Source organism: Hemiscyllium ocellatum, chromosome 39, assembly GCF_020745735.1.
Source record: "Hemiscyllium ocellatum isolate sHemOce1 chromosome 39, sHemOce1.pat.X.cur, whole genome shotgun sequence".
In the NCBI taxonomy this organism is placed as follows: domain Eukaryota; kingdom Metazoa; phylum Chordata; class Chondrichthyes; order Orectolobiformes; family Hemiscylliidae; genus Hemiscyllium; species Hemiscyllium ocellatum.
The window spans coordinates 11,352,739-11,375,136 of record NC_083439.1 but is presented as its reverse complement, the minus strand read 5'-3'; the positions used below and the strand labels follow the sequence as shown (position 1 = coordinate 11,375,136).

Genomic DNA, 22,398 nt, shown 5'->3' with positions numbered 1-22,398 from the left:
CACTACAGCTGAAACTGACACCCAGAAACGGCAAGAACATCCATCAACAGACACATCGACCTGGACCCCACATACAAATCACTGCAGCTGAAACTGACACCCGGAAGCGGCAAGAGCAAACCAATATAAATACCGGAAAAAACATCAAAGCAGCGCTTCACACGAGGCTCCAACAGCACTGATGATGTTCCCTAGCCAGGGAACGAAACGTTTGCAGCAAAAACTTCCAGCTCGGCGAGCAGAACCACAACAACGGATACCCGTGCTACAAATCTTCAATCAGATTTTAAACATACAAGATTCTTAGGGGGCTTGACAGGGTAATAGTGAGAAAAAGTTTTGACTAATGGAGGAAGCTCTAAGTGAAGCTTACATCTCCCAAAGTTATTCCAGAACCATATCCAAAGGCATACTCTACCTCTCCAGAAGAGTTCCCCCACCTCACTAAAGTACTTCAAAAAATTTAGACCAGCTCCTAACCTGTTATATTTCATATGCCTAGGTCAAAATTAGACCTGTTTGGAGGTGACTGCAAATTTATATGAGGACCTGCATCCATGAAACATGCAGATGTGAAATGCGTCCCTTCCCCACACCTGCAAAAAACAGTTGGGGTGATACTCATAGCTGTCAGGCTTCGGTTTAATTTTTGGTAACAATGGAGAAAAATCTCTGGAATTGAAAAAACATCTTGGCCTATGAGTGAGAAGTATAAATAAGAAAGACATCATCGAAATACCTTTAACTCAAGCATTGCTTTGCAAAATAATATTTAATGTACAGTGCAACTTCCACCCACCTAGTAATTTGGTGAGTTATAAAAGTTGCATTTTATGTCAAATTGACAATACAAATGACTGTTTGTCCTTTCTCCTACCCATTACAGTTTTCTTACATTGATGCATCTGGCCTGTGCAGTACTTGAACTGGGTATGCTTAATACAGAGAGTGAGTACAAAAGATGTAGAAGCAATCTGACCATGATGTATGATCTTATTCAGTGGGGTTACAAAACAAGCAGTATTGGATCAACCTAATATATACACACTGCTTGAGATTCCTTGCTATTTAAGTCAATAAAACAAAAATCAGTCTGCTACTTCCACCCTTGCATTTGAATTTGACACGTCTAAGAAGACTTGGGCTTTTTAACTTTATGAAGCCCAAGTCTGCTCAAGATATGAATACAGAGGAACATCAATTATCTGAAGGACATGGGCGAGGGAAGTATTTCGTTCGGTTAATCAAATTCTGAATGATCGAATGCCGGATAACATTGTTTAGCCAAGCATCAGGACCTCGCAATCTTGCTGGATTATTTGATATTTGGATAATCGAGCTTCCTCTGTATTACTTCCATAGCTAAAGAGATTGCTGATGCATCTCTTACAATATTAGAGGAAACATACAAGGAGGAACGTAATGCCCATGATGATTTTTCTGCTCCTAAAATAAATTAATGAATTATTTTGAAGTAATGTCAACATGCTTAAGTGACTGGTCACAAAAAACAATCTGTTGAATAATCAGCTAATATAAACAAATGTAAACATTTAGGAACATTCAAGAATTTAGAGAAACCTTTACCTTCAAGAGTTAAACCAGCGTAATCTCCACCTTCTGATATCTCAAATTTACTACAAATGACTTTTTCACTTACGTTGTCCTAAAGAAAAGAAAAAAATCTATTTTGATTCATGAAAATAGAAGACATACCTTATTCATGTTTATTTCTTCTCGATTTCACTGCATTAAAAGATTCAAGTAATAACAAGCAACAAGGAAACAGAGGAAGGAAAGTTCACTATCAAAGTTAAATCTCAGGCCATTTAACTAGACTGTTATCCTCAGATAGTTGATCCAATGCACATATTACATCCAATGCTTTTTCTGAATGTTTTAAAAAATTTAAGGCAATGAGATTTAATATTATGGAATAAGAGGCTTTTATTTAGAACAGAGCTGAGGAAGTATATTATTTCTTTGCAGGGACCAAGTATCACAAGCTTTAGAATTATAATGGAGGTAGAGGTTGCCAACTCTTGTAAGGCGATATTCTGCGAACTTTCATTACATGCACTCCTACTTCCGAGCCGAGTACCCTGACACACAGTCCTACCAATGGTTCATGTTGATAAAGGTGACTGTGATATTAACAATTGTTTGCAATCCATGGTCTTACTGATAAGAGGACCCAGGTACTAAGTGCAGATTGTATCATTGGCATATGAAACTTTGATGCTCGTTGGCAGTTCAACGAAAGCAGATGAAAACTGCTCTAAAACTTTTCTACTGGGTCACTCAAATTAATTATCTATTAATTAATTTTAATTAGTTTTGACTAATATTTAATTAATCTCTACAATAAGCAATACGGAAAGATGGTAGTATAGTTCTAATGTCTGATGGAAGGACTTCATTCAGGAAATATTAACATATACAAGCCCATGAGACAGCACCTCCTAAAGTGGTTGTGTTGAGACCAAACTTGTACTGCCTCAATTGGATTCAGAAGACTCAACACATATCAGCAGTAAACCTGATATTTTCCTGATCGCTATGAATACTCTAAGACCAAAACTGGAATCTTGGAAGATGACTTACGAATGCATTGAAAACTTTTATCAGGGAAGTGAGATCCCCATAAGAAAAAAGAAGACGTGCAACACCTGAAACACAAAAGGAAAAGTAAATAGGGTTATCAGTGACATATGAACCTATTCTTGAAGAGAATGTGTGGTGGATGTGATGCACTAATAATGTATTATAACTAATAATATTAGAATAATACAATATTAGTCATGTATTATAAATACATGCATGTCGAGAAAACCTGCAAACACAGTAAATCAACAACAAAACCATGAATGTTGGTAGTTTGCAGCAGGTCAGCCACATCAGACAGAGAAAAATGTATATTGTAAGAAAATATATTTTCTTTCAAAATATTCTGCCATTATCACAGCTTCTTCATCAAAACCTTGGAGCTCCCTCCATACTGTAGCACTGCAGGTGTACCTAAACCACATGGGCTGCAGTGAAATATGAAGGCAGCTCACCATCACTTTCTTAAGAGCAATGATAACTGGGGAACAAATGCTAGGTTTGGCAGTTTTCATGAACAAATACAATTATATTCTTACTGTATATTTCCTTTTATCAGCTTTGATGTTAATAGCAAACGGCGGGCCTTTGAGAGAACTCACCCCATGTTGGAGATGGTGTAGTGATAACATCACAGGACCAGTAATCCAGATGCCAGGCTAATGCTTTGGGAAAAATAATGAAGGGAATAGATAAGAAAGAAGTAAGGAGGTTGATTCCACTGGCTGGTGAAACTAGAAGTGGGAGGGGCATAGCCTCAAAATAAGGGGGAGCAGATTTAGGACTGAGCACAACCCTCTCCCAAAGGGTTGTGAATGTGTGGAATTCCCTGCTCCGTGAAGCTACCTTGTTGAATGTTTTTAAGGCATGGATAGGTAGATCTTTGAACAGGAAAAGAATTAAGGATTATGGTGAGTGGAGTTGAGTCTATGAAAAGATCAGCTATGATCTTATTGAATGGTGGAGCAGACTCGACACCCAAAATGGCTTACTCCTGTTCTATTTCTTATGTACTATGTTCAAATCCTATTACAGCAGCTGGTAGAATTTCAATTCAATGAATAAAACATCCGAAATTAAAAGCCAACATTAACAAAAACATCACTTGACTGTTGTAAAATCCTATGTGGTTCACTACTGCCTTTTCTCTAGGGAAGGAAATCTACCATCCTTACTTGGTCTGGTCGCACATACATCTTCAGACCAAGAGCACTGTGGTTAACTTTTAACTGCCTTCCAAATGGTCCAGTAACCACATAACTGATGAGTGATCATTGATGAGTGATCATGGATGAGTTGCCAATTTTGATCTTTCCAGCTGTGATGTAGGTTCATAATACATGATGATTGTTTAAGAGCTTAAATTTTAAAGTGAAGAAATCAAGTTTGATTTATATTTCTATTTTGTATGAGTTAAACATTGAAGGACATTCCTTTTAAGTTTCATTTTGACTTCTGTGAATGGGTTATCAGGAGTTTTACATGCATTTAAATGAGCCTTTTAAAACCATTGAGGTGAAAACGTAGAAATAAGGGTAAATGAGGGAAAAATATTGGGTTGCTGTCTAGCAAGAAAGTATGCAATGATACATGTTCATTTAGAAAGGCAAAGTGCTGGTTTTTTTCAGGGTGTGTGTCGGGTAAGTCAGAACAAAGTGTGTTATTAGTTCAGTGGTCTCCAAAAGAGCAGGCTGGGAAAATAGTGTAGCTTAAAAGGAAACTCCAGAAGTAGAAGATTGCAAGAAGCTCAAGGTATGGAAACCCCTGTGTTTTCTCTGAAAATGTTTGAATGTCAGCAAGAAGAAAGCTGCAGAAACCAACTACAGCCAAGCCATTAGAACAAGGAACATTAAAAAGAAGATAGGGAAACCTTTCACTGGTACTCTGAATATGTTATTGGTGTTGAGGCTAAAGGTTTTCATCTCTAATTCTGATATTCGTAATTAGATCATTTCAAATAGTTCTTCAATAATGCAAATCAGACTTTTTTCCCTTGTGGGTAATAAACTTTGATGTTCTTTCTTAAAAGTACACTGGCACCATCTTGTGAGTATATGAAGTCACAATAAACAAATAGGAAAAATTAAATTTATAGGCTGTGCAGCCAGGTTGCACTTTGGGATTTGTCTTTCCAGTGTTATCATCAATTTGGCTCATAACACAGTGACACCCATGAAAGAATAATGAAAAGAAATTGTACTCGGTCACTTGTATGATGGGAGGTGTGGAAAACAGCTTGGAGAAAAGTACACATCTGGTGGTGCTTCTGTCAGCTTTGTTACAAGTTTGGAATGCATATAGAATTACTGCACAATGCATAACTGTGATCAGTTGTAGCATATGTTCAACGAGTGAAAGAATAACTTAAGGGGTGCAATCAGGTATTAATAGCATCATAATTTTCCTTTGCAAGATTGCAGGATTGGTGCTCTATTCCAGAGATGAACATATCCTTTACCTTATCTGATAGGATTTAACAAGACTCAGGGTTAGAAATTAGATATTCTTTTACTTCAAACTGTGCTGGATTCTCAGTTTATGAACAACCTTAGTGGAGCTATGAAAAAAAACCCACAAGTAAACAGCCTTCAGATATTCAGGGAATAAAGATATATTAAAAATAACAAGGGGAACAGAACAGACCCCAACTCTTATTTAAAAAAAAGACCTTGCAAAGAGAACAGGAGAAATTCAAGCAAATAAACTTATATATGATAAATATTTTCAGGTAAATACCCATGTCATCTAGAGCAGCAAGCAGGTACAGTTGACCTCCAACATGCCTTACTTGAAGGGCAATAATCTCCACACCTTCCATCTTCCAAAGAGATTTTATAGTATGATCCTCCTGGTTCAGAATGGCCACACCTTCAGACATGCCAGCAAAAATATTTTTTCCATCCATAATATTTGCAAAACAATTTAAATTGCCAGGAAGCTGTTGAAAAAGAGAGAGAAATAACAGAAACTAAGTTATCATTGAATATTTTTCTGACCAAAGATATTTTTGTTGCTCTAAAGTTTACTGCACAGAAATCAGAAGCAGGATTCAAAGTTACTAAATCAACTCCTGCCTGCCATTGTCTCTAGCAATGCCTCTCCCCACGTTGATGAATCAAAATATAATCCACTTCGAAAAAATATTCCAGTAATATCTCCAGTGTACAACAAGTCATAACAATAATTACAGCTATCTCTTATCTATCTCACACATGACAGACACATTGGTGAGATACCGCAAGACTGAGTGTGCCCATTGCACTATACTCCATTAACAACCAGTATCTTTTAGCAAATAGAGTCATAGAGATGTACAGCACAGAAACAGACTCTTTGATCCAACTTGTCCATGCTGACCAGGCATCCTAAATAAATCTAGACCCATTTTGCCCATATCCCTCAAAACCCTTCCTATTCCTATAACCATCAAGATGCCTTTTAAATGTTGTAATTGGACCAGCCTCCATCACTTCCTCTGGCAGCTCATTCATTACACACATACTTTCTGCACGAAAATGATGCCCTTTAGGTCCCTTTTAAATCTTTCCCTTCTCACCCCAAACCTATGCCCTCTAGTCCTGGACTCCCCCACACCAGGAAAAAAACCTTGGTTATTTACCCTATCCATGCCCCTCATGATTTTTTAAACCTCTATAAGGTCACCCCCTCAGCCTCTGACACTCCAAGAAAAATAACCCAGCCTAAACTGCGTCTCGCCATAGCTCAAACCTTGCAACTCTGGCAACATCCTTGTAAACCATTTCTGAACCCTTTCAAATTTCACAACATCCTTCTTATAGCAGGGAGACCAGAGTTGCACACAGTATTCCAAAAATGGCCTAACCAATGTCCTGAATGGCTACAATATGTAAAAGAAACAAAAAGAAAACAAATATTGAAGATCAAAAGGAGAGAAGAAAGAAAGTGGGATAGATGGCCCATCTGAAGAAAAAAATAAAGTAGACTTGATAAACTATTGGCTTAATTTTGTGTTGTAATGTCAATCAAGTACAGAATTTATGATCTTTGTATTTCTGGCATTGAAGAGTTATATGAAGCAATCACAAACAATACCTTGCTAATGAGTACAGAAAATAGAATTGAATTGTGGTATTTGTTGAATTACAGCACATTTGCTGACCTGAACTTCCTCTATTGCTTCACGAGTCGGAGGTTTTATCTTCAAGTTTTCAGCTTCTCTTTCTGCTTCTCTTTTCTCAATGTTTTCCCAAGCATTGTCGATGATGTGTCCAATTAATTTATCAATCATTCTGAATGGTTGAGGCAATTCATCGAGCCACTGATCCGGATCCTTCAGGTAATAGTCATCTCTGTGATCTTCAATCCAATTATGTTCAGAAGGAGTTGGAATCTGTAGATGTTTTTGATTGTAGCTCAGCATTCTCTTTAATATTCACAGTCTCACAGTCCTTCAACATTGAAATGTGAACAAAACCATTTATTAATCAGCCCAGAGAATTTATCAGTTCTCCTTCTCTTGTTCCATCCAGCAATCAAATTCTACATTTTTCTTCATTCTCAATTTAATTCAGACCTCATATCCACCCCTTCAAGCACTAATTTATATTTCCAGTGTCTCAAAATTCCCTGACTCTTGCAGTATTTCCCCTTCTACAGTAAACTTATCACAAAATTAAGAAATTTGAGGAATAGTCAGAGAAGTGAAATGAAAGCTGAGATCAACCATGATCATATTGAAAGGCAGGTCAGGCTTGATGAACCACACGATCTACTCATCCTTCTATACCTCATGTTCTTGTACTCTTGGGTTAAAGACTTAAGGATTGAGATTTCTTCTTTGGGATTTATATTCAATTTGGCATAGATAGTTTCCTCTGTCTACTGACCATATGAATCTTAGCTGAAATGAATTTGGACAGTCTAAATCCAGTTCTTATTGGCAATTTGTAATGTATTTCAAATTAGTAATCTCACTCATATCATCGCAAAATGGCTTGTGCTTAACACAGAAATGTTTCACACTGACAAACTTGAGAATGCTATTCTGAAATGAGAACAGACTCTTTTGTTCAGCCATGTTAATTGGGGCTTTACTCGACACCTAACTGTGGTGTACCTGACATGACAATCCATGATACTGACACTGTAGGTCAAATTTACATGGTGCTAGAAGGACTGAGAGCAATGACAAGTGGCAGAAAAGACCCAATTCTTGGTTTTGTGCACTCGTTTCTAATGCCCCAACCTTCACAGGCACCGGATAAGCATGCAAAAGATGAGACCGCACTCTGAAATCCTACAATATTCTAATGCAGTGAGACAGAGTTGAATGCAAGAAGGCCCATGGCAGCATAAACACTGGCATAGACCTGGAGGGTAAAATAATCTGATATACTGTAATCAGTGAACATTTAAGCAACTCTTGGATAGGTAAATGGATGATAGTCAAATGAAGGATGTGCAGGTTTGTTTTATCTTGGAGCAGGATAAAAGGTTGGCATGGTGGCACAGTGGTTAGCACTGCTGCCTCACAGTGCCAGCGACCCTGGTTCAATTCCTGCTTCAGGTGACTCTCTGTGTGGAGTTTGCACATTCTTGCTGTGTCTGTGTGGGTTTCCTCTGGGTGCTCTGGTTTCTTCCCACAATCCAAAAGTGGGCAGGTTAGGTGAATTGGCCATGTTAAATTTACCTGTAGTGTTAGGGGAATGGGTCTGGGTTGGCATGGATTTGTTGGGCTGAAGGGCCTGTTTCCACACTGCAAGTAATCTAATCTAAACAAAATCAAGGGCCAAAGGAGCTGTCCTATTCTATATATAAACGTTCAACATATTCCATGGTCTCCTTCACTCGAGAGACATCAGCATCATATCAACCAACATTCTTAAGAATATTATTTTGTAAACAAAAACTTACAACTTTCTAACTTCAAAGCTACAGATTCAGAGCAGATTTGACTGTTGCTTCCAACTCAGCCAATGGGATGGATGAGGAAAATAAAGAAGTTAAAGTAGTTGAGGAAAAAGAAGCTCTTCAAGGATGAAGCAGTTGTGTTTGTTGCTGCTGGCTCACTGGTTGCTAGGATACCGGGACCGGAAGTGCGGTCCGTCCTTTGAAAGTGTCCGCCGGGTCTTCGTTTAAACTGGGCGGAAGGGCAGCAGCATGTCCTTAAAATTATTTCAATCACTTTTTATTTGAGTGACTATAATCTATTGAGAATATAGTCTAAGTCATCTTTTAAAATGCCAAAGCAAATTCTCGAATGCAGCAGTCTAATGTGTTAAAATGTTAAATTTGTAAGGGATAAGTTTCCCTGTTGCTATGGAGACTTCAAGGCTCCTGGATTCAGTTTATTTTCAGGCCTCAGCCGAAATAAAGGAACAAATCCAATTTTATTTAATAACTTAAACCTGCGTGACCTCAGCCCCAGGCAGCAACACTGTAACATCTGAGAGTTGCACCATTTGTTATGTGTTTGTCTTTTTCATTTTTTTTTTATTTATTGTGTTCCTCCTCTCTTTGCATTCCCTGCTTTTTGCAGTGTGAGCCTGTGGCAAAGTTATTGAGTTTTCTGAGTCGTTCCCTCTAGGTTCAAAGGTTCTCTTTCACAATTAATCCCAGGTCCAAGAAATTCAGCTCTTTGCTGCTTCCCCTTTCTTGCTATGGATTCTTTTGTGAAATTTACTTCTCTCAGCCAAGGCAGGGAGAGAATCTTCAGGTAAGACTTCTGCAATGGAGCCTTCATACTGACTATTTTTACTCCCTCCCCCTTTCTGATAGTATAAGTGTTGAATCTTCATTAACTAACTTGGGTTTTTTTTTGCCAAGCTGCATAGCGTAAATTTTGATATCTGTGCTTACTGTTCTAAACTTCACTATTTAAAGGTTTAACAACATTGTAAAGAAAGCAAATATTATTTGCACCTTGCCTTTTATTGTGACTGGCAGCGTTTCCCTTGAGGCCTGTCTGAAAGATTTCAGTTCTTCATGTTTAATTTCATTATCCCAAAGGCTGTATTATCTGTGGCTTAATGCATATATTTAACTTGTGCTTTTGCATGCTGTTTTATTTCTTAATGCAGTAATTGTTCAAAGTAAGTTAGACAGAATTAATCAGATCGATCTGCTTATGCTGCTTGTAAACTGAGAATCCATTTAGATTTTGGAGATTAGACTATTTTGTGTCTGAGATGCTAGATGTATACCCAAATGCTTGGTGTTTCAGTCCTTTTCTGTTATTTTATAGTGCAAATTCATCCTCAGCGGTAACTGAGTATGTAGTTGCATTGGAACTAGTGTTGTATTGGAATCCATATGAACCAAATGGAGAAGGTAGCAAAAAAGAGTGCACTATGTGTCAAACTTCACTGGAAACTTTTTGAGGGCTCCAAGCCCTGCCAGTACCCCCTTGTCTCAATTTAAACTTTAGTGAACATCTTTTTGCTTTTGTCAAATATCTATATTTTAATTAATGTTAGACATTTCGGCATATGGCACATCCAGGAATCTGCAGGATTTTCTACATTGTTGATATATAAACGTTTCAGGCAGTTGGGAAGCATGAAGTATATATGCAGCCTAAATTGATCAAACCTGACTGTACCCCTGTTAGTTTAGAATTAAGCTCGCCCAACCTGATTTTAATATCCAGGTGATTTTGTGGATCACACTGTAAGTTTGCTCGCTGAGCTGGTAGATTTGCTGTCAGATGTTTCATCACTATGCTAGGTAACATCTTCAGTGAGTCTCCGGTGAAGCGCTGGTCTTCTTCCCTGCCTGCTAGTTATCTGTCTGGGTTTGTTGTGATGGGTGATACCATTTCCAGTTGTGTTTCTGAGACGTTGGTAAATGGGGTCCAAATCTCTGTTAATGGAGTTCTGGTTTGAATGCCAGGCCTCTAGGATTTCCAATGCGTGTCCTTGTTTAGCCTATCCCAGGATGGATGTATTGTCCCAGTCGAACTAATGACCATCTTCATCTGTGTGTATGGATACCAGTGATAGTTGGCCATGTCTTTTGGTGGCTAGTTGGAGCTCATATACTCTTGTTGCTAGTTTCCTGCCCGTCTGTTCAATGTAACGTTTGTTGCAGTCCTTGCAGGGTATTTTGTTTATGACTTTCATTCTGCTGGTTGTTGGAATGGGGTCCTTTTAAATTCATCAGGAGCTGTTTTAGTATGGTGATAGGTTTGTAGGCTACCGTGATCCTAGGGCCCAGAGTGTCCGGTTGTCATCTCCGAGATGTCTTTGATGTATGGCAGGGTGACTAGAGTCTCTGGGCTTGTTATGTCTTCCTGTTTAGGTTTGTTGTGCAGGAATCGGTGGTCTGTGCATACCGGGTACCAATAATTGAATGACAGGCTGGGGTCGTTACAGCATGGCAATTTTAGAGAAGCATTTTCTATTTAAATATGATTCTGCAAATTTACAATAGGATTCAGTAATTAAGAATAGAATGTAAAATTGTGTAAATTGTGACTACATGCTCTGGTACAATTTTCCCCACACTCTAATTCCATTTAAGGTGATGGCTGCATTCATTCTTGACTTCAATGTGCAATGCCAAAGGAGTTTGATTGGCATTACTAATAATGATGAAGTAGTAAAACCTTTCGTAATTTGAGAAGCACAGTCAATTGGAGCGTATGATTTTTTTTCTGCTGTTTGCCTGAGGAGCTTAGAGATGTAAAAGTGTCATGAGCTAAAACCTTATAAATCAATTTGATTTTCCAGCAATGCCACTTTCCATTATAAATGTGAATTTTGGAAGCTATAATGGAAAGAAATCGCAGGGAATATACCCATATGTTTTATGTGTGATGTTGTATGGAAGTGGGAGGATTGGAAGGAGAAGTTGTTGAGGGTGAGGACCAGTTCAGCCAAGCAGATGAGGGTGTTGGTGGAAGGGTACTGGTTGGGACAGTGTGAGAAGAAGAAACGGAGGGCTCTTCATCGTGACGGATCAATGTGTGCAGGGAATGGATGTCTATGGTGAAGATGAGGTGTTGGCGGCCGGGGAAACAAACATCTTGGAGGAGGTGAAGGTGGTGTCCTGAATGTAGGTGGAGTGTTCCTGGACTAAGGGGGAACAGGATGGTATCGAGGTAGGAGGAGGTGAGTATGGTGGGACAGGTGCTGGTTGAGACAATGGGTCGACCATGGCAGTCAGGTTTGTCAATCATGGGAAGGAGGTAGAATCAGGCAGTGCGGGGTTCACAGACAATGAGATTGGAGGCTGCGGATGGGAGATCTCCAGAGGTGAGGAGGTTATGGATGGTCTGGGATAGGATGGTTGGGTGATGGGAGGTGAGGTCGTGATCAAGAGGACAGTAAGAGGAGGTGTCTGCGAGTTGGCTTTAGCAGTGTTGAGATTGGTGCGCCCCACTTGTCTGTGGGTTTGATGGTGAGGTTGGGGTTGGAGTGGAGGGCTGCGCGTTGTGAGGGCGGGAAGTTGGAGTGAGTTTGGGGGGGTGGACAGGTTGAGGCGGTCGATGATATGGCAGTAGTTTGAAATGAAGAGATCAAGGGTGGGTAACAGATCAGCACTAGGTGTCCAGGTGGATGGGGTGTGTTGGAGGCGGAAGAAATGGGTCCTCAGTGTGTGGGCGGGTGTCTTGGTTGAAAAAGTGGGCACAGAGGCGGAGGTGGCGAAAGAAACTTTCAAGGTCGCAGCGAATGTCAAACTCATTAATCTGGGATGGTAAAAGGATAAAGGTGAGGCCTTTCCTGAGGATTAAACGTTCATCCTCAGTGCAGGTGAGGTCTTGGGGAATGATGAAGACACAGCAGGGATGGGAGCTCGGACCTGAAGTTGCTTGAGTGGGCATGGTTATAGTGGTTTTATGTGTGATATTTGCTTTTATCTTCCTGGTTGCTAATAAAAATATTGGTAGATTTTTATTTTCACCATAGCTTAAATGCAGAAAATAAATTTTAAAAATCACACTTTTCTAGGTAAAGCCTAGCTGGGAGTGCTATTTTGATATGTAGCTTAAGAAATCAATAAACACATTGGGGCTGAAGGAGGGAACGTTTTTCAGTACTTGGACAGCAAATCATATCCTACACTGTTGCCCTCTTTAACTTGGCTTCTTTTGCAAAATATGGAAGTTCATCAAATTTATCATGTAGTGCTGTACTTCACTGACTGCATTATTAAGGCATTATGCTATATAAATACTGTGAATATAGGAAAGGTTCAGAAGCTGGGAATTTTGTTACTAGCAATTCACCTCCTGTCCGCCAAATGCCTGTCCACTACCTCGAGGCACAAGACAGAAGTGTGATGCAATACTCTCCACTTGCTTGGAAGAGTGCAGTTCCAATAACATTTGATAAGTTTGACTACATCCAGGTCACAGTTGCCTTTGGCACCCTATTCACTACTTTCATCATTCATTTCTGTTGACTCAGATGCAGTGTAGAAGCAATATATGCATTTTCAAGATGCACTGTAACAGGTCTCAAATATATCAGGGAATTTGCCACCAAAATCCTCAAAATGCCTGTGTATTTTCAATTGGTGAGGAGACCACTCCATTTTTATTTAAGAAGAGTGAAAGAAGAAAACTAGGGAATTACAGACCATTTAGCTTAATATCCGTGGTGAGGAAATGGTTAGAATCTGTAATCAAGAATGGGTAAATGATCACCTTGAAAATTTTCTGCTAATCAGGGAGAGGTAGCATAGATAGGTAGGTCATACCTGACAAACCTAATTGAATTTTTTGACAAGGTGACTGAGGGGACAGAGGAATGTCTACAGTGGATGTTGTTTATATGAGCTTCAAGAGGCATTTGATAATTCCCACATGAAATTTTGTTAACTAAGGTAGAACCCGTGGAATTGAAGACAACTTATTGACATGGCTGAGAAGCTGGTTGAATGGCAGGTGACAGAAAGTAGGGATAGTGGATAGCTACTCAAATTGGCATGATTTGACCAGTGGTATCCCACAAGAATCTGTATTACGGCCTCATTATTCACATTTATTTATTAATGACTTTGATATTGAAATAGAAAGTCATATATTCAAGTTTGCTGATGACTCAAAGTTAGGCAGCAGTGCAGATAGCGTTAGATAATAAAATAAAATCCAAAAAAGATATCAATAGACTAAGTAAATGGGCAAAACTGTGATAGAATTCAATGTCAGCAAGTATGTAGTCATCTATTTTTGACCGAGAAAGGAAAGAGCACGTTATTTTCTGGATGGTATAAAGTTAAATACAGTGGATGTCCAAAGAGACTTGGTGTTCAGGCACATTGATCTTTAACATATCATGAGCATGTGCAGAAAATAAACAAAGCTTACGAAGTGCTGGCCTTTATGTCTAGAGGACTGGAATGCAAAGGTACAGAAGTTATGCTACAGTTATACAAAACCTTGTTTAGACCTCATCTACTGTGAGCAAATTCAAGCCCCACACCTTAGGAAGACTTCATTGGCCTTGGAGGGAGTACAACATAGGTTTACAAGAATGATACCTGGACATCAGGGTTTAAGTTATGAGATGAGATTATACAAATTAGGCCTGTTTTCTCTAGAATTTAGAAGGTTATGGGTGATCTGATTGAAGTCTTCAAGATATTAACAGGAAACGACCGGGTAGATAAAAAGAAACTATTGATTGGGGATTCTAAACAATGGGGCATAGTTTCAGAATTAGTGCTAGGCTGTTCAGAGAGATGTTAGAAAGCACTTCTACATACAAAGGGTGGTAGAGGTTTGGAACTCTGTTCTGCAAACAGTATGGATATACAGGATACAGGATCAATAATTTAAGTTTAAATCTGAGATCGATAAATAGGCCAAAGGGAGGTTTATGGAGTCAGGCCACAGATTAGCCATGGTCCTATTGAATTGTGGAACAGGCTTGAGGGGTGAACACGCTTACTTGTGTTCTATAACTAGTCGGAGAAAGGTCGCCTGATAAATAAAAATGACAGAATTGATGAGGAGCTGCAACTTCAACCCATGTGCAGGTTCTCTCTTGCTTTGGAAGCTGATAAGTTCTCAGCTTTCAGTTATGTTACAGGTCTAGATATGCATCAGAAGAGCAAAGTCTCCTTGTTCATTATGAATTATTTCAAGAACAGCTCCATTGAACCCTACAGTAATAATATTGATGATCAGATGTGACCAGAGAACCACAGAAATTTAAAACACAGGAGGATTCAATTTGGCATATCATGACTGTGCTTTGCTTTTGCGATTGCAATCCTAAAAATAATTCCACTGCTCTGCTCTCCCTAATAGGCCTATATCATCTTCGGCTTTAAAATTTTATATCTACTTTACTCTCCTTACAAGGTTGACTATCTGCTTCAGTTTATTCCAGCAAAGCTTCTGTGTTCATCATAACGACCTCTCTTCTCACTCTCTTTAAAGATTGTTTTGAATTGGTGGCTTTGTAGAAGTGTAGCAATTACAAAATTCTTATTAGTGATTCCTGCTAGACATTCTTTATCTAAATTGTAAAGTTCCATCAAGTGCCTCTTCATAAATCCTACGACATTTGTAGAGCTAGAACTGTTACTTGCTATTGCTTCACCTCAAGAGTCTGGTTTTGAATCCACCCCAGGATAATATCAATCTCTCTCCTGTTGCAGGATTAGTGTGAGAAATCACTGTATATTAGAACTTAAATCAGTTTAGAAGAGCTATCTTTTTTTTTTGATGCAACACATTTAAGGATAGTGCATTTGCTAAATTGTTTAATAGTGAACACTGCATGTAGCAGAAAATAAGCTGTGTGCTTCTTGCATTTTGTTTCCTTACAGAACCATTCAGTATGCATGCATGTTACTTAATTATCTAATTCACAAGAATGATAGCAACAAGGAGCTGGTTTCAAAGCTCAAACAGTTGGAATCTAACATGAGTTCAGGACGCAAGTGTAAGTATATAACTAACTCTGGAGTTGGGAGGGATATAAAGCAGCACTTCCACTTTTCTGTTTAATAACCAATAAGGTGAAATTACTCTGAGGTTTTTATACTCATATTAACAAGTTAATATAAAATGTTTTTCTTGTATTGAATCAGTTCAACAATGAATACGTTTAATGTGAATGCATTAATTTCCCTGAAACATTCACTTACTTCACCACTCATGCATATTTGCAGCAATATGTACCATTCAAGATGTGCTGCAGAATGCATTAAGGATCTTTTAACAGTGTCTTCCAGACCTGCAACCTCTATTGCTGAGAAGGACAAGTTCAGCATATGCATGGGAACAGCACCACCTGCCAGTTCTCCTCCCAAACCACTCGCAATCCTGAGTTGTAGCTATTTCATTGACTGTCGCTGGGTCAAGAACCTGGCACTCTCTAACAGCATAGTGGGTGTCCCTGTAACCCAAGTACGACAGCCGTTTAGAAAGGAGGAAATGCATGGTGGTAATGTTATAGAAGTAGCAGTCTGCTATGCAGGCTAATGTTCTGGGTATGAATTTGAATTTCACCATGGCAGCTAGTTAAATAGGATCAGTAAAGCAATAAAAAGCTAGTCTAATGGCAAACATGCAATCCAGTCAAGATTGATTCAGAAAATCATGGAATCCCTACAATGTCGAAACAGGCCCTTCGACCCAACAAATCCACACTGACCCTCTGAAGAGTAACCCACCCAGACCTATTCCCCTACCCTATTATTATGTGTTTACCCAACTAATGCACCTAACCTACACATCCCAGAGGACTATGGCCATTACCATTCCTTTTACATTTGACTCCAGACCCACAGCAAAGTGGTTGGTTCTTAACCGTTCTCTGGGGCAGTTTGGGATGGGTGATAAACACTGGTCTAGCTAGCAACATCCTTATCTGATGACCAGTTTTTTGTTTAGAAAGATTGGCAGCTCACCACCAACTTCTCAAGGGCTATTAGGGATGGATGCTAAATCCTGGCCTAGTCAAGAAAGCGCACCTCCCATGAACAGCGCTCCCTTTAATTTTGTCTCTGGCTGCATAGCAACTGCCTCTAGAACTGAATGTCAGTACCACGATCTACACGCAGATGCAGATTGCCATGCATAGAACCTTTGAACAGCTATGTGCATGCATAGCCAAACAACCTAGAGAGAATGCTGCTTTAAACAAATAAAACAATATCACTAAGATTGCCAAAACAATTTGATAATAGAGAATTCCTGTTCTCTATCACAATTAAAAAATTCTCCCGGTGTGTAGCCACCACAATGTTGAGACTGGAGCACCTTTGTGATATTTACCTCCTACCTTGGGTCTGTATTGTTAAGAAATAATTAATATTTACTTGGCACTTCCCAATTTTCAGACTATTCCAAGATGTACCATTTGTTTTTCAAAAGTTGCTTCTGAAGAACAGTCCCTGATATAAAGAGGAGCCTGGTAGCCAATAGGAACCAGGAAGATCCTATTGCATTTACATGAGAAGAGGTGTCGTCTATAAATATTCCAGCGCTTAGAGTCATAGAGATTTATAGCATGGAAACAGGCCATTCAATCCAACCCGTCCATGCCGACCAGATATCCCAACCCAATCTAGTCCCACCTTCCAGCACCTGGCCCATATCCCTCCAAACCCTTCCGATTCGTATACCCATCCAAATGCCTCTTAAATGTTGCAATTGTACCAACTTCCTCCATTTCCTCTGGCAGCTCATTCCATACACATACCACCCTCTGTGTGAAAAAGTTGCCCCGTAGGTGTCTTTTATATCTTTCCCCTCGCACCCTAAACGTATGCCCTCTAGTTCTGGACTCCCGGACTCCAAGGAAAAAACTTTGTCTATTTACCCTATCCATGCCACTCATAATTTTGTAAACCTCTATAAGTCACCCCTCAGTCTCTGACGCTCCAGTGAAAACAGCCCCAGCCTGTTCAGCCTCTCCCTATAGCTCAAGTCCTCCAACCTTGGCAACAACCTTGTAAATCTTTTCTGAACCCTTTCAAGTTTCACAACATCTTTCCGATAGGAAGGAGACCAGAATTGCACGCAATATTCCAACAGCGGCCTAACCAATGTCTTGTACAGCCACAACATAACCTCCCAACTCCTGTACTCAATACTCTGACCAATAAAGGAAAGCATACCAAATGCCTTCTTCACTATCCTATCTCCCTGCGACTCCACTTTCAAGGAGCTATGAATCTGCATTCCAAGGTTCAGCAATACTCCCTAGGACCTTACCATTCAGTGTATAAGTCCTGCTAAGATTTGCTTTCCCAAAATGCAGCACCTCGCATTTATCTGAATTAAACTCCATCTGCCACTTCTTAGCCCATTGGCCCATCTGGTCAAGATCCTGTTGTAATCTGAGGTAACCCTTTTCGCTGTTCACTACACCTCCAATTTTGGTGTCATCTACGAGTTTACTAACTGTACCTCTTATGCTTGCATCCAAATCATTTATGTAAATGACAAAAAGTAGAGGGCCCAACACCGATCCTTGTGGCACTCCACTGGTCACAGGCCTCCAGTCTGAAAAGCAACTCTCCATCAGCACCATCTGTCTTCTACCTTTGAGCCCGTTCTGTATCCAAATGGCTAGTACTTCCTGTATTCCATGAGATCCACTTGATTGTCAACTGAGGTTAGGGAATAGAATTTCTGCACCATTGACAAGTTGAGTCTGAAATTGGCTTGAAATTGCAGTTGTTAAGCTTCAAGTTTCCCTTTAAAATTGATTTTCAGATTTACAAATGTCAAATTTTCCATGAGTCTGTGCAGGTGAGCAAAGGAGTAAGTGATGTAGTGTTGTGGTATATTGCTTTTATTTATGAACTTGGGTCCCAAAACAGAGGGAAAGAAATGTACTTTAATCGTCAATTCCATGAAAGTGACCTGTTTTTCTAAGAGAGGCTCAAAAAGTCATTTGGAATGATGAACTTATTATTTCTTGGAAAGGCTATGACTTAAGCTAAATGACTCAAGCTAAATACTGAATGCATACAAAGTTGAGTTATATGATCTACAGATATGGATGGTCACTAGCAGGTTGAGTTCAGAGGAAGTTCAGTTTTTAGTTTGGAGATGTGTCTGGATTGAGAGTTTGCAGAAATCGCCAATCCATCAGACCTGACGAGAAGTCTTGAGCTGTTTCAGCAGCAAGTGTGGCTAGAAAGAGTTTGTTGAGTAAGAAGTTAAGGTGTAAAGATAGGGGTGATACTTGATTGGGTTTCAGCTTCTGTGAAAGGTAACACTGGGAAAAGGACTGAATCATCTTCTTGTTTATAATAAGACTTTTCTAAGTTATCTTCTTTACAGTTTTTTAATGCTTATTTTGCAAAATAAACTTTGCTCTTTCAGTATACTGGTAGATTTGTATGACTATATTCCTAAACCACCATCCTATACAAATAGAAAAGAAAAATAAAACTTATCTATCAAAACAGGTTTCACTTTCAGATCCGACGTGTCCAGTATTATAATCAGCTGGGATCATAACAAGTATAATGTAATTATTCATTTTTTTTGTTTTTAAAAGTACATCTGAAAATGGGTTTACCACTAAAGTTCAACAGTTAAGCACCCTACTATAAAATCACTGAAGAGAGTCGAAAACAAAACTTTTATTTTATTCATTCATGGGATATGGACATTGCTGGTTAAGTCCTAATTGTCTGTCCCTAATTGCCCTTGAGAAGATGGTAAGCTGCCTTCTTGAACTGCTGCAGTCTTTGGTGTCTCGGTATTCCCCCAACTGCTGTTAGGAAGGAAACTCCAATTTTTTTCCCAGCAACACAGGAATGGCCAGATATTTCTAAGTAAAGATAGTGAGTGGCTTGGAGGGGGAATTACAGGTGATGATGCTCCCATTTATCTGCTGCCATTGTCCTTCCAGCTGGTAAAGGTAGTGGGTTTGGAAGGTAAAAAATGAGGTCTGCAGATGCTGGAGATCACAGCTGCAAATGTGTTGCTGGTCAAAGCACAGCAGGCCAGGCAGCATCTCAGGAACAGAGAATTCGACGTTTCGAGCATGAGCCCTTCATCAGGAATAATGAAAGTTTTATTCCTGATGAAGGGCTCATGCTCGAAACGTCGAATTCTCTGTTCCTGAGATGCTGCCTGGCCTGCTGTGCTTTGACCAGCAACACATTTGCAGCTGGGTTTGGAAGGTACTGTCTAAGGAGCTTTGGTGAATTTGTGCAGTGGATTTTGTAGATAGTACTGCTACTGAGCGTTGGTGGGTGGACTGAATTGTGTGGATGTGGTGCTAAGAAAATGTAATTCTTTGTCCTGGATGGGAGGAAAGAGAGAGAGTTTTCTTGATTTTTCTTTACAGTCTAGGTATTTCTGTGTTGTACAGGCCTTTTACAAGCCATGGTCACCTGTCAAGCAGTTGTCCCTTAGCTGAGAACTTAGCAGCTCCATGGTATCTGCTTTTACTCTGTGTTCCAGGAGAAACAGATAATTGAATACAACCGACAATGTGCATCAGTAAAATGACTTTTAAAAATGACAGCAGTGTTATTTGCACAGTCTGCTAGATAATGTCATTTATCAGTTCAAAAATGAAGGAAAGGAGAAAGATGTGATCTTTACTAATGATAAAGATCTGACTGTAGAGGTCAGTCAAGGTGGCAGCCAGATGAGCGGAGACAATGGATTAAAGCTCTACGTCGTAATCTGACTAATCTAACTAAATCTAAGGTCAGTTAAAGAGCACTTTAAATTTGAAGCTTTGAGTCAATACCTTTTAAGTTTTGTTTTGTTTTGTTTGATTTCATCCTTGAAGTTGGAAAATTGGGCAATTGAAATTGCCCTTGAAACCAACTTGTCTATTCTGGTGGCCGATACAATGTGAAATGTGGTTGAAAAGTCAAAGGATGCATGCAAGTGCTGTGATATATCAAGAGGTCGTCGGAAATGACCTTGTCAGTTCTACAAATGATCAGGTTAGAGAAGCCATGAGTAATATCAAGCGCAGTGCCTATTAAGTTAAGGTAGAGAAATTTGTATTGTGGGAGCAGTGGTGTAAGTGAACTTGGATGATAACAAACATGGGAAACAGAAGTAGGGATTAAAATAATAAAGAATACATTTTAATAGCACCTTTCTCAATCTCAGGATGCCGCAGAGTACTTTACCGTTAACATTTCACCTTTGAAGTGAAATCTGTTGGGACATGTGATTATACAACTTAAATTGCTTTTAGTACTGGTTTTCTCCAGTTCCTGGAGAGGTCATGAGGTCACATATTTGGTACGGTCGCTTTATCCGAAACATTACTCAGGTAGTGTCTCCCACACATCCTCCTCCCCTAACTAAAATAAAAGTTCTGTGCGTCAGTTGGTAAGGTGACAAGTGTTTTCTTTCAAGTGTTCCAATGGATTTTTTTTTCAGCAGTCTATTTGGGAATTTAGAATAGTGGGAATGGAGGTTAGGACAGTTGAATGTTCCTCCTCCAGTATGTGGGAGGTAAGGCTGCCTCTAGTGTCCCTGCTGACTTCATTTGTAGTAAGTGCACTCGACTCCAGCTCCTCAAGAACCGTGTTAAGGAGCTGGAGCTAGATGAACTTTGGATCATTCAGGAGGTGGAGAGGGTTATTGAGAGGAGTTACAGGGAGGTAGTTACTCCACAGCCACGTGAAGAAGGTAGATGGGTTACCGTCAGGGATAGGAAAAGGAACCAGCTGGTAGTGCAGGGATCTCCTGTGGCGGTTCCCCTCAACACCAAGTATACCATTTTGGATACTGTTGTGTGTGTGGAGGGGGGGGGGTGGAACGATTTACCAGGTGTAAACAATGGGACACAGGTCTCTGGCGCAGAGTCTGTTCCTGTTCCTCAGAAGGGAAGGGGGAAGAGGAACAAAGCTTTAGTCATTGGGGACTCCATAGTTAGGGGGACAGATAGGAGGTTTTGTGGGAACGAGAGAGACTCATGATTGATATGTTGCCTCCTAGGTGCCAGGGGTCATGATGTCTCTGATCTTATTTTCAGGATCTTTGAGGGGGAGAAGCCCCATGACGTGTTCACGTAGGCACCAACAACATAGGTAGGAAGAAAGGTGGGGATCTAAGGCAGAAATTCAGGGAACTAGGATGGAAGCTTAGAACTAGTACAAACAGCATTGTCATCTCTGGTTTGTTGCCCATGCCACATGCTAGTGAAGCGAGGAACAGGGAGAGTGTGGAGCTGATCACGTGGCTGCAAGGATGGTGCAGGAGGGAGCGTTTTGGATTCTTGGATAACTGGAGCTTTTTCTGTGGAAGGTGGGACCTCTACAAACAGGATGGTCTTCATTTGAATCAGAGGATACCAATATCCTGGGGGGAGGGGAAGTTTGCTAATACTCTTTGGTTGGGGGAGGGGGGTTATACTAATGCAGCAGAGGGATGGGAACCTAATTGTAGTTCCAGTGTACAGGAGGTTGACGGTAGTGAGGTCAGGGATAGGTTTACAAGGTCATGAGAGGGCACCAGCAATCAGGGTGTTGGTTTGAGATGTGTGTACTTCAGTGCCAGGAGCATCTGGAATAAGGTGGGTGAACTTGCAGCATGGGTTGTTGCTTGGGATTTTGTTGTTGTGGCCATTTCAGAAACATGGCTAGAGGGAGGACAGGAATGGTTGTTGCAGATTCTGGAATTTAGATGTTTCAGCAAGAACAGAGAAGATGGTAAAAGAAATGGGGTTGTGGCATTGTTAATCAAGGGTAGTATTACATCAGCTGAGATAACATTTGAGGACTCCTCTGCTGAGATAATTTGGGCTGAGGTTAGAAACAGGAAAGGAGAGGTCACACTGTTGGGAGTTTTCTATAGGCCTCCAAATTGTTTCAGGGATGTAGAGGAAGGATAGCAAAGATGATTCTCAATATGAGCGA

General features: G+C 39.9%; 2 protein-coding genes across 2 annotated transcripts in view; one reads left to right on the top strand and one right to left on the bottom strand.

Moving 5' to 3' along the window:
- wdr93 (WD repeat domain 93) overlaps positions 1-7,006 on the bottom strand; it is a 52,957-nt gene extending 45,951 nt beyond the window's left edge. The window contains exons 1-3 of the mRNA XM_060852851.1: positions 6,746-7,006; positions 5,393-5,542; positions 1,588-1,666 (exon numbers count right to left, since the gene is read on the bottom strand). Coding sequence (XP_060708834.1) covers positions 1,588-1,666; positions 5,393-5,542; positions 6,746-7,006 — 490 coding nt within the window. The remainder of the gene's footprint in view (positions 1-1,587; positions 1,667-5,392; positions 5,543-6,745) is intronic.
- Positions 7,007-9,161: 2,155 nt separating this feature from the next.
- Positions 9,162-22,398, top strand: part of pex11a (peroxisomal biogenesis factor 11 alpha) — a 31,373-nt gene continuing 18,136 nt past the window's right edge. The window contains exons 1-2 of the mRNA XM_060853099.1: positions 9,162-9,301; positions 15,367-15,482. Coding sequence (XP_060709082.1) covers positions 9,246-9,301; positions 15,367-15,482 — 172 coding nt within the window. The 5' untranslated portion in view covers positions 9,162-9,245. The remainder of the gene's footprint in view (positions 9,302-15,366; positions 15,483-22,398) is intronic.